At 35.0% G+C, this 18113-nt stretch overlaps 1 protein-coding gene across 1 annotated transcript in view; it reads left to right on the top strand.

Moving 5' to 3' along the window:
• Positions 1–18113, top strand: part of DNAH12 (dynein axonemal heavy chain 12) — a gene marked incomplete at both ends in the record, with an annotated part of 62558 nt that overhangs the window by 33681 nt on the left and 10764 nt on the right. The window contains 20 exons of the mRNA XM_079540503.1: positions 956–1255; positions 2122–2300; positions 3540–3732; positions 3824–3985; positions 4811–5005; positions 5783–5916; positions 6246–6408; positions 7144–7224; positions 7729–7905; positions 8695–8826; positions 9262–9351; positions 10887–11027; positions 11164–11405; positions 11693–11840; positions 12719–12864; positions 14145–14359; positions 14957–15149; positions 16017–16209; positions 17137–17309; positions 17785–17925. Of these exons, the coding sequence (XP_079396629.1) occupies positions 956–1255; positions 2122–2300; positions 3540–3732; positions 3824–3985; positions 4811–5005; positions 5783–5916; positions 6246–6408; positions 7144–7224; positions 7729–7905; positions 8695–8826; positions 9262–9351; positions 10887–11027; positions 11164–11405; positions 11693–11840; positions 12719–12864; positions 14145–14359; positions 14957–15149; positions 16017–16209; positions 17137–17309; positions 17785–17925 (3398 nt within the window). The remainder of the gene's footprint in view (positions 1–955; positions 1256–2121; positions 2301–3539; positions 3733–3823; positions 3986–4810; positions 5006–5782; positions 5917–6245; positions 6409–7143; positions 7225–7728; positions 7906–8694; positions 8827–9261; positions 9352–10886; positions 11028–11163; positions 11406–11692; positions 11841–12718; positions 12865–14144; positions 14360–14956; positions 15150–16016; positions 16210–17136; positions 17310–17784; positions 17926–18113) is intronic.

The following is an 18113-nucleotide window of genomic DNA, read 5'->3' as shown; positions in this document are numbered from 1 at the left end:
CTAGAAATCTCTTCATAGGTTCTGTTTGTTCTTGTAAAAAAGGAAGGGATTTGCAAAAAACTTCTACTTCTTTAAGAAGAAAATGGTAGCAGCTCAATACAGCTGCTATATGCTGCAGTTTAAATGCATTTAACTACATATGCTATTTAAAATATTCACTTAAGCAACTTAGACTGATTTTAGAGCATTGTCTTTTAATGCTGTTGTGCAGCTTTTTCTCATCAGACTGCATCAAAATGTGTTTATACTGTCAGACTCTTATATATATGTCTGCTAGATAGAGAATCTATTTCAGCATGATTTTGCATCCCAGTAAGCAATAATTCTGGCTCCTAGGTTTAAAGTATAGTGGAAGAATTGAGCTTTGGATGCAGGACAACAGGCAAAACAAATGTGTGCTCAGTAGTGTGGATATAGTAAGACTGTAAAACTTGATTTGGGAACAGTGCTCTGCTGATGTTCCATGTAATGACAAATGACAGTATTTCCATCATACAGTAAGTTAGTGACAGCTGATGTGAATTACAGTATAACATATTAAGAGGAGTGTCTTGTGTCTCTTACTGTTCCTTAAGCATTCTTATGGAATTATAATTTTTTTGAATAATTTCTAGGTATACAAACAAACTCAAATTGAAAACCAAGGAAAATAGCATTATGTATCCTTCATTCCTTCACTTAAAGTCAGGACGTCTGAATAGTATTCCTGGTCCTATAATAGATTTATTTGCACAAGTTCCAATTACTTACACCACTTGCGAATTTTGACTAATAGTGTATGTATGTGAGAAGAACCTGATATACTCACAAGACTCTGAGATCTTCAGACATTATTAGCATTTCTTAAAGTTGCGAGCTGTTTTCCTTGGAAAAATATAATTTTGGAAGATCTTTTAAAAGATGTTATTATATAGCCATATAGCCAAATTGTTGATTGTGTGTTTATTGTCTTTAGATGTATAAGAAAGCCATCAAAAATCTACTGCCCACACCAGCCAAGTCTCATTATACGTTCAACCTGCGTGACTTCTCACGTGTTATCCATGGCTGCTTGCTCATTAAGAGGAGTTCTGTTGAAAGCAAACAGACAATGATTCGTCTGTTTGTACATGAGGTATTTCGTGTCTTCTACGACCGTCTGGTGGAAGACAGTGACAGAGCATGGTTGTTCAATGTAATGAAAGATATTGTGAAAGAGCATTTCAAAGAAGCATTTGATTCAGTTTTTGCACATCTGAGACAAGGAAACACACCTGTGAGTATCTCATTAATCTGCTGCAAAATCATTGCTTTGTTATAAACTTGGAAGTTTCTCAATTGCAAGTGAAATTTAGTTTAAATATGCTTGAAAATTGGAATTGAGTTTGGAAATGAATTCTTCAGGAAAAAGAGTTAAAATGTTTGAGAGAGTTTGACTGTTGTATGTAAACTTTTTTCAGAATCATATTTCATTTAAAATGTGGGTGAGCTTAGTTTTCCCTTAAACAATTTGTGTATCAGAAATTCAAGTAAAAATTGAATGCAACTTGTTTTGAGCTTATCCCAAAAAAGCTGAAGTATTTATGTATTAGGAGAATTCTTCTACCAAGTGTAGTCTTTTATTCAGAGCTAAGAAATAAAGCATCTAATTAATTGGTAAGTAAGCAGAACAACTTTTAAAAAAATAATAATAAATCTGTGACATATTTTCTTGGAGATGCAGTAGCACATACTGAATCATTGGGCAATGGCAGATTACAGGAAAACAACAACATATGAGTTGTAAACAATCCCTACCACAGATGTAGCTGGGATATGTGCATGGTACAGTACTTACAAGTAGAAATGTTATGACTAGACTTCCAGAGCTTACTGGGTAAAGAGACATTCCCTTTTTAAATCCAGCCTGTGACTAATTACTGTGGTAGACTGCTTTCTTTAATTGTAGTGACGTCTGTGTAGGAAAATAAATAAATATATGTATATATATAAAAATAGAGAATTTTGAGGGAGTCTTTAGTGAGTTAAAATATTGGAATGCCTGCTTTGCTGCTGTGAGTATTTGTCTAGACACTCTTTTTTTCCGGCTGATAAATATTGACATTAAACATGAGCTTATAATCTGTCGTGTATTCACCATAGGTAACAGAAGAGAACATGAGAAGTTTGTTTTTTGGTGACTATGTTAATCCAGAACTTGAGGAAGATGAAAGACTTTATGTTGAAATTCCAAGTATTCAGCTGTTTGGTGATGTTGTGGAGCAGTGTCTGGATGAATATAATCAAATCCACAAAACAAGAATGAACCTTGTGGTTTTCAGGTGCCTACAATATGTACTATAGTTCAAAGAGCTCTATGCAGCAGTTGATCATTCACTTTATCTAATTTTGCAGGCTTGTTTTTTATGTATATATCATCCCCTTCACATGTCCACACAAGTGTTCCAGGTGGTGTACTTTTTTTGATGGAAACGAACCATTTTCTTTCTCTTAGCCATTTGCTTCTTTATATCAGAATGTAAATAATAAGTTTTTCTCCAGAGGGCCTCTTTGAGTGTATTCTTCAGTTGATACAGAAGCAACAAATGTTTGGTTCTGGACTTCTGCTGAGCCTCTGTTACCAGTGAAGATGGATGGCAGTTTACCCACTCGTGCTTTCATTGGACTTTCATTCAATGAAAGACAAAGGTTCTAGGGTTGAGGTACAAAGTGAGATAGAGCAGACAGGCTGTGACAGCGCTGTGTTATTATGCAGCACAAATGCTCTCCACTTGGGGCATGTGCACAGCTTGGCGCTGGGCTCACCTCGTGACATTTTAGGCTCTGCAGGCTGCTGTGATTTCCTTAGCTTACGATCAGGCTGAGCTACAACTGAGACAGATTAGGAGGACGGAACTCCATCTTCCTCCTTTTTCTAGAGTTTACTGCCTCTTGGCACTGTAATAGATGATTTGTGAAGATGATTACAGTTAGTTTATGTAATTTAGGTCATTTTGACAAACTTGTTTATACAAATGTACTGGTAGTGCGAAGGGCTGGCAGCCTGAGGAAAGGCTTCTTCCTGAGTGTAGAAGCAATATCCATGTTATGTCTTGGAGGGGCAGCCATGAGAACGTGTTTGACTGTGACCTTAAAGGCCATTCTCATGGATAGCATCCTGATTTGACTCTGGAGTATTTTGGTTGTTTAGACAAATAAGAGTTTGTCTGCTTTGAAAGACTTCAACCTGTTTAAATTTTATTACACTTCAACTTAAGTGCCCTGTGCCTTGTGCAAAGTCTCCGATAGATTTTGCTGCATAATTCCAAAATAAGTTATGCTTACGTTTTCACAGTAGATAGGACTCTAAGTAATGTGCAGCTCCTGCTTTCTGAATATGCTGTTCCTTTCTCTACTTCACATAACAGACATTTTTATTTTACTGTTCTGTGGTGCATGCTACTACCTTTCTGCCAAATTTAATTTGGAGATGGTAATTCTGTATATGTTTAACAGATTCACTGGTGCACAAGTGTATGTGTGTTTCTACCATTTTGGTAATTAATATGTCTCAAATTTAGGTATGTGTTGGAACATTTGTCTCGTATAAGCCGAATTCTGAAGCAGTCAGGAGGTAATGCTTTGTTGATTGGCATGGGAGGAAGTGGACGTCAGTCTTTGACTCGTCTAGCAGCATTCATGGCAAAAATGTGCGTTTTTCAACCAGAGATTTCCAAAACCTATGGCACAAATGAATGGAGAGAAGATCTGAAAGTTAGTATTAATAACCTCTTTGCATCTTGATTTAATTTTGACGAAGAATGTTTTGGAGTTTACAATAATTTTAACTGTCGTGCGTTTTCAGAACCTCCTGAAGAATGCAGGTGTAAAGGGCCTGAAAACTGTGTTTATAATCACAGATGCCCAAATTAAAGAAGAAAGTTTTTTAGAAGACATTGATAGTCTCCTCAACACTGGGGAGGTACCCAATCTTTTTGCAGCAGATGAAAAGCAAGAGATCATTGAGGTATCATTTAATTCTCTTAAATGACATCTCCATTTTGTCAGTTCAGTGTGAAGTATGCCTTAAATCAAAATGGCTTCTGGACACATGCACTTAAACTTGAAGTTTTTTGAGTCTTTTAGCAGAATCAGCCAGTTATTAGTAAACTGGAGTAGCTTATGCCTACTGCAAGCTTTAATTCTGAACCTCACACTGCGTACAGAGGCATTAAGTTGTGCACATAGGAAACTTTGTTTATTCACAGATATGCTGAGGCCGTAGTTAGTGTTTACATTACACTGTGCAGGAGAAGAATGTAGACATTTGCTTTTGTGGTAGTAGCTTTTCTGTAACGAGAGTAGTAATTTGCCTCATCTGTTCGTATGTCCTAAATGTCTTTGAGTGATGAAAGATTGATTGTAAGTAAGGTTGTTTTTATGTATTTATCAGTGGAAGGCTTTGGCTCATCATTTCATGAGGGAGCAGATTTTAAATTTTGATTTTCCAAATACATCTGAACCATCTGCCTCAATCAAATATGTCTTATCCTTCTGGAACTCACGTTGTATTTTTAATTTTTGTTCTCAGGCAAGTGATCCTTTCTAGAATGATTTGTCAGGGTCACAAACAAATAATGTACTATTTACTCATATTTACATATTCTTAAATATTAATATTCGCTCATTATTCTTAACTCGTCGTTCTGTTTGTGTTGTTTATTTTACTTTTCATTTATTAATAAAAGGTTTTTGTTTAGTGGTGATGCTGTGAATAACAATATTGTTAAATACAGAAATACTTAATGAGTAATTACATGTACAAAGTATATTTGTATATATTATTCTCAAGGGTATTCGTGCAGTAGCTCAAGCTGGAAGTAAGCATGAAGAACTCAGTCCCTTGGCCTTATTTGCATCTTTTGTGAACTGCTGCAAAGAAAATCTCCATATTGTAGTAGCATTCAGCCCAATTGGAGATGCTTTCCGCAATCGTCTGAGACAGTTTCCCTCACTTATCAACTGCTGTACCATTGATTGGTTCCAGGTATGTAAAAGTATTTGTTTTTTTCCCCAACAAACTATGTCTGTTTTTTAATAATCTCTATATTTGCATGATGTATTTCCTTTTGTATTCAGTGTAGTATTACTCTGTTTTTTCAAAATTTTGAAATAGCATGGACATTTTTGGCCATATTTTGGAAGCTCTTCAATATAAAATCTTAGCATTTCTTCAGCGAGTCAAATTCAGACTTTGCTGTACAGATTCTATGTTTCCAAGTGGTGATTAATCTCAGCATGGTGGTAGTAATTTGTCATTTGATTGCATAAGGTGTATATTGTGAAAGGCTAGATTGTAAAATGGTCGTAATTACTCCGGTCTGCTAAAAAGCATCATGGCAGTGACTAGCAAATTCGTGTTCTGTTGGAAGATTATAAGAATAGAAGTTAGAAAACTATTGTAACTAATAGTCCTTGATGTAAAGGCAATGTTATTCTCAATTTGAATACAATTAGCTTTATGGGTTGGCCTGGTGCTGAAGTCAATTAATTTATCTGCCAGAGGATGACAGATGCAAAAATCTTTGGGTAAAATGGTAATATACAGTTTTAACTAGAACATCATCCAGGCTTCATTAGGACAAACTGTGTGGGCAGTGACCTTGTAGCCTGATGCATTCCTTATGTCAGTTCATTGCTCTTGAGACGTAGCTGCGACTAGTGTGTCTCACGCTGGTGTATCAAATAAAGAAGAAATCTTTTTTAAACTTTGAAGACTGCTAGCAGCTAAGTCTGACATGTTCTTCTCTCATTTCTCTCTCAGCCATGGCCTGAAGATGCCCTTGAACGTGTGGCTAATAAGTTCTTAGAAACACTGCAACTCACAGACAGCGAGCGTCAGGAGGTTGTGGCCATCTGTAAATACTTTCATACTTCAGTTTTGTCACTTTCTTCGAGGTCAGTCTGTTTCTTCTAAAACCAACATGTTAATTTTTAGAAATATTGAAAGGCACAAGATTATGCTGTTGAAAAGAGTAAAGTGAACAACAGAACTCAAAATTGTTTTACTAAGAATAAGAAACAGCCAGCTATTAGGTGGCTGAGTTTCACTGCTACTCGTTTCTGTCTTATAAATTAATGTATAAGCTGTCCAGCTAAAAAATATTGTATACAAATGTAAAAACTGTTTAATCCTCTTATTTGTCAAACATTTACACATTTTTTCTACCAATAGTTAAGGTGAAAATAAAAATAAAAAGATTAAAAGTGTTTTTTTCTTGTAATAGGTTCTTTCAAAGTCTGAAACGCCATAACTACGTTACTCCTACTTCTTATCTTGAACTTATTGCTGCCTTTCGGAAACTTCTGACTCAGAAACAAGACTCTGTAATGAGAGCCAAGAGGAAATATGTGAATGGCCTAGATCAACTAGCTTTTGCTGAATCACAGGTGAGATGGGCAGAATTGGAACTGAAAATACAGAATGGTTGGTAGAAAAAGGTCTTGTTAGAGATAAGTCAAAAACCTTCCTTCAGATCTTTAAATATACTGGCTTAGAAATAGATTGAAAGTCTTAAAATAAAGAGCAGCCTTAGTGTTCTAGCTCCAAATCTGGTTAAAATTAAAAAAATATTCGCATTCTTGTTTGTGTCCTTGTGAGCAAAATATGTTTCTAGTTTTTATTGTTTTCTAGTAATTATTCTAATGATGCACAATCCTGTATTTCTGCAAAGAGAGAAGTGATCCATACAGTTTTGTTTTGCATTTCTTTTCTATTACACCGAATAACTTGCGTGATTTAATTCCAAGCAAGTTGTTTGAAAATTCTGCACAATCAGTAAGATACTGATATTGAAAGATACTGATACAAGAAATTTCTTCTGTTTTTGTGTTTCTACAGATGTAGCTGTCCAAAGGCCTCTAAGCATAGCAGTATATGGTCGTAGCTTCCCTTTCCTAAATAGTTGGCTATAAGTGAATGCAACTCTTAAAATTAGAGATTATACACATGAGATAAAAACAACAATACAAAACGACAGCACAGTAATACTCTGAAGTATTGTGTTTTGAAAATGTTATTTCCTTATATTAATAGTCATAACATAAAAACTGTATCTTATATAAATTGTTGGAAATTATGCCTTGAAATTCAGAATCCTGCCTGATTCTTTTGCATGTGTTTAGGTTGGTGAGATGAAGCAAGAACTAGTTCAGTTGCAGCCCAAATTGGAAGAGGCTAAAGTGGATAATGCAAATATGATGAAGGTAGTTCTATATAACATTGTCTTTTTATTGTAAGAATATGCATATGCAGCAGTGGCCTCTAAGAAAACTAGATGCCTCTTGAGAAGAACTAAAGAGAGAGTACTTGGATGAAGAGTTGACTAGTAGCTGAAAATAGAATAGATTTCTGTAGTCAGTGTTACAGTATTACAGACCAAAGCTATGAAAACTCACCAAAAAACCCTGGTTTTGAATTACAAACTAATGCACAAACTTTTTTTGTTTCCTGAACATCAAATGTACTTTAGCTTTTATTGACAGCAGTCTGATTCTATGCAGTGTACTTACTGTTAAAGTTCTAGAACAATGCTGCATTATACTAAGAAACAAATTGTTCCCTCAACATAAATTGAAAATATATGAAAATACTGAAATACTGAAAAACAGAGAATATCAAAGTATTCAGTAACTACTGTACTAGGTAATCTCAGTTTGTGTCATCATTCACTGTTCAATAGGAGGTTCATCCCATGTCTTTTTCTTTAGACTATAGAAATAGAATCTGCAGAAGTGGAACAAAAAAGAAAAATTGTAAAAGTAGATGAAGAAATTGCAACAAAAAAGGCTGAAGAAGCTCAGGCTTTGAAAAATGAATGTGAGAGTGATCTGGCAGAAGCAATCCCAGCCCTGGAGGCTGCGCTTGAAGCTCTTGACACTTTAAAGGCAAGTTAACCTAGACTTCAGCATTTGGAAGTTATTTGTTATAATGAAGCTATTATATTTGTTTGGGAAAGAATACACTGACATAAAAGGATTTGAAATGTACTGCATTTCCTAGGCTTTGGCAAAGGAAATACATTATCTGCAACAGCCGTAGTTGAGTAGATTTCTATTTCACGTACTCATAATACAAAGTGGGAGATTGGACATTTATAAATTTATTTTTTTCATTTGCAAGAAAGTGCACCTGGAATGTAGGTTCCCAAAACCTGAAGTTACCGGCAGTATTATCAGCTGGATTTTCTCTTTCAGCTCAGTTATTTTTGACCAGTAATGTGTAAGAGGGCATATGCATACGGCTAGAAATTATTTGGATCTTTAAGTAAATATTTTCTGCTTATCATGACTTAAACGTGATCTGAAAGCAGTATTTTTTTGGAAGGTCATGGAGGAATTACTTTGTAGGATTTGTGAAGTATATGAGATGCTTAAGGTGACATTTATGAAAGTGTATTAAAAATATTCTAACCTGGACTTTGAAAAATATTTAACTGTTACTTTGCAGTTGCTGGCATTTATTTCATTTTTATTACAGCTGTGTGGGATAAATTCATGGATATTTTTTACTTGTCTTGCTAATGCTGTATAATCCCTTCTAAAAGTTCTCTATAATTATATTATTTGACAATGATATTATAATTTTCTTTTTTTTTTTTTCTATTAGGTCATTTATCTTAGTGGTAAGAATCACAATAAGTATCATATTTTTTTAAATTGTGGTTTTTATTTCAGCCTTCTGATATATCAATTGTTAAATCAATGAAGAATCCCCCATCTGGTGTCAAACTTGTCATGGCTGCTGTCTGTGTCATGAAAGACATAAAACCTGAAAAGATTCCAAATCCTTCAGGGACTGGAGGCAAGGTAATGTGACAGATGAGTTTTGAGTAAAACCATAATTGATGTTCTTCACAACACAGAGCACTTTCTCAATAAGTAAGGTAACCCGAAGACCAGTAGTTAAATACTGACTACATACATTGTTTCATTGAAAACTCCACCTCAGACATTTCCGGTGACTAACGCACACAATTTGGGATTCTGGAACCTGCAAAGAGAACTCATTTAATTTGCTTGACACATAAAAAATAAATAATTCCTCCCTAGTCACTGGTTGGTTTTAAATATGGTTTGAAGGGAAATATTTGACCTGACAGACTTTTTCCCTTTTTCATTGCTGTGTCATTGAGATACATTATCGTCAGTTTTAAATGTGTATGAGTTAATTTGAAGAGGTTTATAAATTTTGTTTTTGTGTTTGTTTAAAAAGTTATAGTTATTTCCTACTGTGTTTTGTAGATTTTAGATTACTGGGGTCCAAGCAAGAAACTCCTCGGTGACATGAATTTCTTAAAGGATTTGAAAGAGTATGACAAGGACAATATTCCAGTAAGGCTTTTGTCTTGTTTTTCAGTAGTTGTTAGAATGCAGATATCTCCTTCTGGGGAAAAAAAAAAAAAAAAAAAAAAAAAAAAAAATTAGAAAATATTACATAAGAGGCCACATTTGCCTCAGGTTTGTCAACTAAGCATGAGACATGACCAGGATCCGTTTAAGATTATGGGATATCGCCATGAGATGAATATGGTCATAACAAATGAGTCAGACTTCTTTTGGTTGTCCCTTGTAGGTAGGGACAAAAGTGTTTTAAATCCCCTTTAGGATTTTCTAAGGCTTCTGTATTGCTTGTTTTCTACTTGAATTAAATATGCCTCTATGTGCAAATGTTTCTATTTTCACAATTTGTAAGTATTATCTCAAGAAAAACTAAAAGTAAAGACTGTCGAAGTAAATATGGTCTTACCCATTAACCTGTGCCCAAAAATGGCCAGAAGCAGCTGCCTTGGAAAGAATAGGAACATTGCGTATGATATTTTCTGCAGATGTTATTCTCACGCACTTCAAAGGAGGGATATCCTTAGTTAGGTATAGTTTTTGTGTGTTCAGTAGCTTTTTGATCATTTGTTCATGAATTCTCTTGTTCCTTTTAAGACTATATAAATTCTTGTTGCCACCAGTTCTTTTCAAGAGCACTCCAGAAATCTCTTTTAAGTGGTGTGAGAGCTATCTCCTTTTGTTGATAAAACATGATCCTCTTAGCCTCATTAGAAATACATTGCTTTGGGTTTAGTTTTTGCTTGTTTTGGGGGAGGCAGTGAACGTTTGCTCTATGTCCAACCTTTCCATGCCTTTTTTGTGTTAGTTTTTCTGAGTCAGTTACTCCAGCATTGCCAATATTTTCACTTTAAATAACTGTCCACACTGACTCTCTTCATAATGTTTTTTTTTCTAATTGTGTTATTTTTGATTGAATGCAGGCTGAAAAAATGGCGATATTTTCTAAGTATAATGGAAAATACACAATAAACCCAGAAGATACAAAACTTTAAAATCTGACCTGCTGCCCCAAAGAAAGAGGGCAAGATTCTTGCAGTTTGCCAAATTGAGTAGAAATTGACTATGCTTTGTCCTTCATAAAACTTGTTCCAAAAAGTAGGCACAAGCAATGTAGTTCATTCAGATCTTGCCATAAGTCAGTAGAAATATGTTTTTATGCTGAACCCCAACAGTTGTGTTGAGAAATGATAGTAAATAATGAAATCAGCAGGTTTTGCATCAAGGAACAATGTAATTTAAAGGCTTATGATTGTAATGCTTTTAGTACTTAGGTAACTACAGCATGGATGACATAGCAATTGTGCAATTATAAAGGATAAGGAAAGGATCAGGATGAGAACGTGAAAGACCACAGAGAGTAACATGAAAATCAACACAAACAAATGTGTTTTCTACGACAATTCATGCTAAGTCGTTCTTGACTATATCAGAGTATGGAGAAGTGACAATCAGTGTAATTTGAAGTGTCAGCAGCTAACCTTTGCCATGTGAAAACGTTAATGGCCTATGATGCACTTGTCATCCAGGCAGCTGTCATGCAGAAGATTCGGGCTGAATACCTGACTAATCCAGAGTTTGATCCGCCAAAAGTGGCGAAAGCTTCCTCAGCAGCAGAGGGTTTATGTAAATGGATTATGGCAATGGAGGTGTACGACAGGGTTGCAAAGGTATGTTTTTGATCCTACTCCCATGGTGCTGTGAGAGCTTTCCCTTGATTGGTGTGTTCACCTTTAACATTGTTATTTAATAACAAATATGCAAAAATATGCCTTAAACACTTGTGTATTTTTTGTAATTGAGTAGGTGGTTGCACCCAAGAAAGATCGTTTAAGAGAGGCACAGCAGTCCTTAGCTGAGACGTTGGCGCTCTTGAATCAGAAGAGAGATGAACTTGCAGCAGTTGAAGGTCGTTTGACTGCTTTGGAAAAAACTTTTAGTGAGAAAACTGAAGAAAAGGCTCGTTTAGAATTCCAGGTTGAGCTGTGTGCTAAAAAGCTTGAACGAGCAGAGAAATTGATTGGAGGCCTTGGTGGAGAGAAGTCAAGGTCAGATTAAAGACATTAAAGATATAATCTCTGTTGTAGAGACAGAATTAGAACTTCAGTTATCTGAGACTTGTCTATAATGTATGAATATGGGCAGCAACATTTGGGAGAGTTGTAGAGAAAGTCTAAAAGTGAGATGAAACAACAGGTTAACATATAAGCCAACTTATCAGTGTATGTACATAGAGAGAGAGATGTATACAATATAACAGCAACAAAAATGTTGGTTTGATCATCAGTGTCATAAACGTGGTGCCATGATAATTTGCAGCTTCTGTTTCTTGTAGGTGGAATGATGCTGCAAATGATCTCCAAGACATGTATGATAACCTGACAGGAGACGTTCTGATATCAGCAGGAGTAATAGCTTATCTAGGAGCTTTTACTGCAGGATTTCGCCAGGAATGTACCAAAGATTGGAGCAGGATATGCAAGGTTACAATGTTATCTTTGATCTTAAGTGTTTGTGTTTTTCTTTCTGGCTATTGCAAAAAGCTTCATAATGTGGGCCAAAGCTTAAAATCACTTCTCGTTTATTTGTTACTAGTTTAATAAAACTCATTAAGATTAGTGAGGTAAATTGTACTGGGCCAATACTGTGCAAATTTGGACTTCATTAAATAGGTGAGTTTACTTCAGGTTTGTTGTAAAGTACACAGAATTGAGAGCACATCATTGACTTTGTGAGGCTTGATTATTACTTCAGTATAATCTCAGAATTTTCTCTATTTTACCTTTGAATGGAAGAATTAACTTTAAAGTGCAGTTCTATGTAGTTTGACATGTATTTCTGCAGTAATTTCATTGTTGGCTTTGCAGACAGCTCCAACATATGTATACTAATGCTGTAATTTATAAATCACTGACTTGTGAATCATGTCACTGATTTTTGACTTTTATATTGAACTGTAACAAATTGGAAATCTGCACTAAATCAGTGGAAGATATGGTCATTAGATGATTTTCCATCTTGCTCTGAGTTCTTCAAGGTGTTATGTTGAAATAACTTTATGTATTAAAGGAAATATATTTAGAACATACAGAAAACTAGACATGACTCTCATAAAGATAGGGGAGAGACGGAGGGAGACAAAGAAAATACTCAGCGAGGAAACACTTCAATATTCAAAATGTGATTTCAGATTTTTCAGAGTTCTGTTATACTTGATCCTCACTCAGATTGCTAGAAGGAGATGCGCTCTGTCAGTTTGAATCAGTGTCCTTTAATAACAGATGTAATAAAACACGGAATAAAGGTTCATGGGTTTTTGCAAATTTTTTTCTTTTTTTTTTTTTTTTTTTTTTCCCTACAGGAGAGAAATATCCGTTGTTCTGAGAATTTCTCTTTGAGTAATACTCTGGGTGATCCAATAAAAATAAGATCCTGGAATATTGCTGGTTTACCAACTGATGTATTTTCTGTAGACAATGGGGTCATTGTTGAGAATTCAAGACGTTGGTGAGTGACAAAGTTTCAATTTTCCAATCCAAACTAGATTTCACTTAAACAAAACTAAATGTCTAGAGACAATGTAGCTTCTGTGGATACAGGGTATCAGAAAGTACATCAGGATATCTTATATTCCAGTCCTGTGAAATGTAAGAAATTTAAGAAGTTTAAGACTAGATGGATATGTGTATGTAGTTACTAGAAGCTTTTAAAATGTGAATTGCTCTTGGAAACAATTTTTGGTTGTTTTTCTTCTGTTTTGTACCTGGATGTCCTATTACTGGCATTTGTGATAATCAGTTTTATGTGGCAAAGAAATGCTCGTGCTTTAAAGGTTTATGATTTGCGTTATGCAAATTTCAGGGCCCAGATACTGCTGTCCGTTCAGGTTCTGCCAATTATGAAGTTGTCAGATTTTATATTTTTATCATTTAAAGATATTACTGTGTATCTCACATGTCTATACAAAAGGTTGTTACAGGACCTTTAAGAATTATTTTATTCCAACTGCAGTGTAATCGACATCATCTTTGAAATTAGATGATGTGGAAGCTTGAATTCGCTGTCTGCAAATGTCTGCACTCTGCAGGAATACAAGATTATAAAACCTTTTAGTAATGTTCCTGTGATCTGTATTCCCTTAAGAGTCTTAATGTAGGGTCACATTTTATTTAGATTACTGTGTATAAATCCATTTTTTGAGTCTTACTGAATTCTCTGAGAGGTGCAGTAAAAGTAGGTTGTGATGTTGCTCTTGCCTGACTTGTATGCAAGTACCTACATAAGGGTGAAATCAGCAAGAGCAAAAGGCTACAAATTTTGTTAACAAAATTAAAGCAGTCATCTTGCCCTGCTGCTCCTACAGCTCCAGCCTTGTGCCAACTGACATACTGACCTCTCAGATTCAAACTGTAACTAATTGTTGACTCTTTCGTAAAGTGCAAAGACAAGGAACTCAAAATTACCGCAGTTTATTTCTATGAAATGAATTTAAAAATAAACAATTCTCCTAATTCTAGCAGAAAGGCAGAACAAAATCTTGCAAGAGATTTGCAATCAGGTGTTTTATGAAAAAAATTGGGAACATTTTTTGCAACTCTTGGAAGTATTTTGATGTTGCTTTTCAAGATGTGCTAAAGCCCTTATCTTTTTTTCAGTGGTGTTTTAATAGAACTAAATCAAAATTGTGTCACTTTTTCCTTGACAGCCTGACACAGACACATTTTAAGATAGTTTATAATTTTAAAAAACTTTTGCAAGAATTGAGAAAACTGCCTTGTATGTTTCAGGCCATTAATGATTGATCCTCAAGGTCAAGCAAACAAATGGATCAAAAATTTCGAGAAAGAAAACCACCTGAATGTTATTAAGATGAGTGACACAGATTATATGAGAACCCTGGAGAACTGCATTCAATTTGGAAATCCTCTTCTGCTGGAAAATGTTGGAGAAGAATTAGACCCATCACTTGAACCTCTTCTGCTTAAGCAGACTTTTAAACAAGGTACGTAAATATAAATTTTGAACTCTGAAGTGAATTACATTACTGTTATTTTACAGTCTATAATATTGTCGTGTACTTTTCTTCTTTCTTTCTGGTTTACCACTGCCTGCACATTTTTCCTGTGCTTCTCTGAAACTCACTGAGTAGCTCTGAATTTGATTTTGACCAGTATGTTCTCCTGTCTTTACATGGTTTTCTAGTTTTCACATTTACACAAAAATGAAAAAGACTAGAGCTCAGAAATGGTTTTTTTGGGAACTTATTTATTTCAGAGAGAGAATTGATAGAAAGGGCAGTCAGATTATAGCATTTGAGAGTAATTCCATTGTTCTCAGCATAATCTGGTATAGGGTTGTGCACCCTAAGAGTACAGTAGAAATTGAACTGACTCAGTTTCGTCTATGAAGATAAAAAATAACTTCCACGAAGTCTCTGAAAACTTCAAAGATGTCATATTTGTTTTTTTTAAAATAATTTGTTTTTCAGCAAATCTGTCATAGACAAGAAATTTGCTTGTTTTTAATCACAAAAGTAATGTCTGTTTGCTGTAAGCAATTGACGTGAAGGATTTCTCAGTGTTTCTCATCTTAACTTTAGGAGGCATGGATTGTATCAGGCTTGGTGAGACAATTATTGAGTATTCCAGTGACTTCAAGTTTTTTATTACCACGAAACTGAGAAATCCACATTATATGCCTGAACTCGCTACGAAAGTTTCTTTACTCAATTTTATGATAACACCAGAGGGACTTGAAGACCAATTGCTAGGTATTGTTGTAGCAAAAGAGAGGTATGTGTCTCTAAATGCAAATAGTCATTTCAAGTATTCAGTAGCATAATTCCGAAGAAATGCAAGGTGAATTTATTGCCAAGCAAAAGGGATGTTGCATGTTGTAAGTGTTGTTCCATGTCCATTTTCTAAGTAGTCCTATAGAAAGTTTGCTAGGACTTCTGGAAGGCAAACAGATAACGTCACATTTACTGTGGGATGTGTCAGCAGGATAATTAAAACTTTTACATTTAAATTAAAATCGCTGCAGTTTTTTTTTTCTTGTTTCAATTCACTCCTGAAATATTCCTTGAATTATTTAAGTAATATTCACGTCGTTTTCTATGTTTAAGTCATTACTGTCAATTCACAGTTTGACTGAGCTGCCAAACATAGATGAAGAATTAATCTTAATTTTGCATGAATTATGTAGAGAGCACCTCTGAAATTTATCACAGGTTATGTGTCAACCATCACTGAAATATGGAGTAGTAGTTCCTGGGTTGTACGGAGCTGTCTGTGCGAGTGGGACAAATTCTATTTCCAAAAAATGTATTTCAAGGAGTAAATTTATTGCAGGTATCACTCACTGTTCTTTCAGACACCAGAATTAGAATAAAAGAAAACTTGGGTGTGCTGAAATTTGTGGAATGCTAAGATGCTGAAGCTCAGTCAGTCATTTCCAAATAACGAACTGAAATCATGCAAACAGTTCTGTACTCATTTATAAATATGTGTTCAACAGTAGAAACCCATTGGAACTACAGAGAACATTCAGTAATATTTAGGATGGGGAACAGGGCCTTTGTTTTGTCTTCATGGGCTGCTTTTATAGTCAGCAGAAGAAAAGCACTGACAGTTTTTGTTGTGTGTGTTTTTCTTTCTAAGACCAGAATTGGAAGAGGAAAGAAATGCTCTCATCCTCCAGTCTGCAGCCAATAAAAAAAGTCTAAAAGAAATTGAGAAGAAAATTCTAGAAACCCTACAGTCATCTGAAGGGAATATTCTGGAAGATGAGACAGCAATCACAGTCTTGGATTCTGCTAAAATAATGGCTAATGAAATCACAAAAAAGCAGCAGGTAAAGAATGTTAATGTTATTTCCTTAAAAATATGTAGAGCTGAAATATAAAATTTGCATCTAGCAGAAGAACTGTGAGTTAGATACAAAGCATGTGGGAAAAATTCTGAGCTTTTGAAATGTGAAGAGCAGTAAAATTTGGACCATCCAAGAACCTCCAGCAATGGTTTATTCAGTCTCCAATAAAAAGTAGCAAATTCTGAAGTTAAGGTAAAATGTCAAGGTGAAGGAAGGTACTAATTTTAAGAACAGCAACAAAAAATGATATATTAATTAGTGTTTTGTATTAATAATTAATAATATCGAAACCTAGATTCTTTTGTTATACTTAGTGCACAAAATATCATCTGATGTCTGTAAGTGCTGAATAATAAGCAAATACACGTGCCTTCGAAATTTCTGTAGACTTTGCAGAAGTCAGAATTTCTTTAAATGGAAATTGTCCTTTCTACTTGTTAATGCCAATTAGAAGTAATCTCAGGATATGTCTAATGTGAACACTTGGAAAAACATTTTTGTATTCAAAGTTCTTTTGTGTAAAGCTGATTTGTAGAAGAGTAAATAGAGCTTAAATATACAAACAGTCTGATTGCCCATATTTCTTAGTATTACAGAGATGAAAATTGATGTATTAGAGACTAAGTGATGCATCAAGGCTGATTTTTCTAGTTTGTCCTTAGTTTTGACTGTTGCATCCTGCCCTGTAGGTAAGCAGATCAGGCAGAACTACATTGAAAGTTGAGCATTTTACTGGTGTAGTTTGCTAATTTTACTGTGGTTGTACATTTTGAAACATAAAAGTTATATTATAAACTGATACGTAAAAGTATTTCAATAATGTTATGAAGTAGTAGAATTTTTGTTCTAAAGAAAATATGGAGAGCTTTTCTTTGAAATGCACATCTTGAAACTGCTGTTGATGTTCAGATTGCAGAGAAAACAGAACTGAAAATAGCTCAGTCTCGAGAAGGCTACCGACCTATTGCAGAGCATTCCTCAGTGCTGTTCTTCAGCATTGCAGACTTGGCAAACATTGACCCCATGTACCAGTACTCCCTGAGCTGGTTTGTTAATCTCTTCATCAACTCTATTCATGATAGGTAAATACAGTATTTCTTGTGTAAAATGAAATTTTCTTTCTCTTACGAACAACTTCCACTGTTTTTAAACCATTTACCTCTTGGCCCTCCTTGAATGTGGGATTTTGAAAGTAAATGTGATGTGTTAATAAAATAAACGCTCTTTTTAGTTACTGTTTGAGCAAATAATGAGCTGTAGGTGTGCACTGGAGAACTCCAGTATTTTTAAGAATGTTCCTTTTAGGAAAGTTGTTCACTATGAATGCTGCAAGGGTGCTGCCACCTAACTGCAGCAAATGAGGTTACCTGAAACTTTCAAGAGAGCTGTAAAACATCATGGCTACTCGAAATTTGGGAAATCAGCGCCAAAGTCCCTTGTGGAGCGTGTGGGCACATTGCAACTCCTTCATGGCCTTAAGAACATTTAGATTTCTTCATTCATTTGCTTTAGTTATTAAATGTGAAGTCTCCATTTTCTTCATTGTTCTCTTTTTAGTAACAAATCAAAAATTTTGGAGAAGCGACTTCGATACCTGACTGACCACTTCACATACAGCTTGTACTGCAACGTCTGCCGCTCGCTGTTTGAAAAGGACAAGCTGCTCTTTTCCTTTTTGCTATGCTGTAATCTTCTCATGTAAGCTCATTTTTCTAACACCTTTTAATAGCAGAAATCAATTATTTTCTTACTGTGGAAAGTATTGATAAGAGAACATTCCTGTGCATATTGATAACAGCCTTTGGAGTAATGCCATGAATGCTTTGGATCCTCAATACTCACAAGTGAAAGAAGTGAGTGGCTGTGGGGTGCATGTAGCCTTCTGT

This window comes from Tetrao urogallus, assembly GCF_951394365.1.
Source record: "Tetrao urogallus genome assembly, chromosome: 10".
Lineage (NCBI taxonomy): Eukaryota > Metazoa > Chordata > Aves > Galliformes > Phasianidae > Tetrao > Tetrao urogallus.
This window is presented reverse-complemented; position numbering and strand designations above follow the sequence as displayed.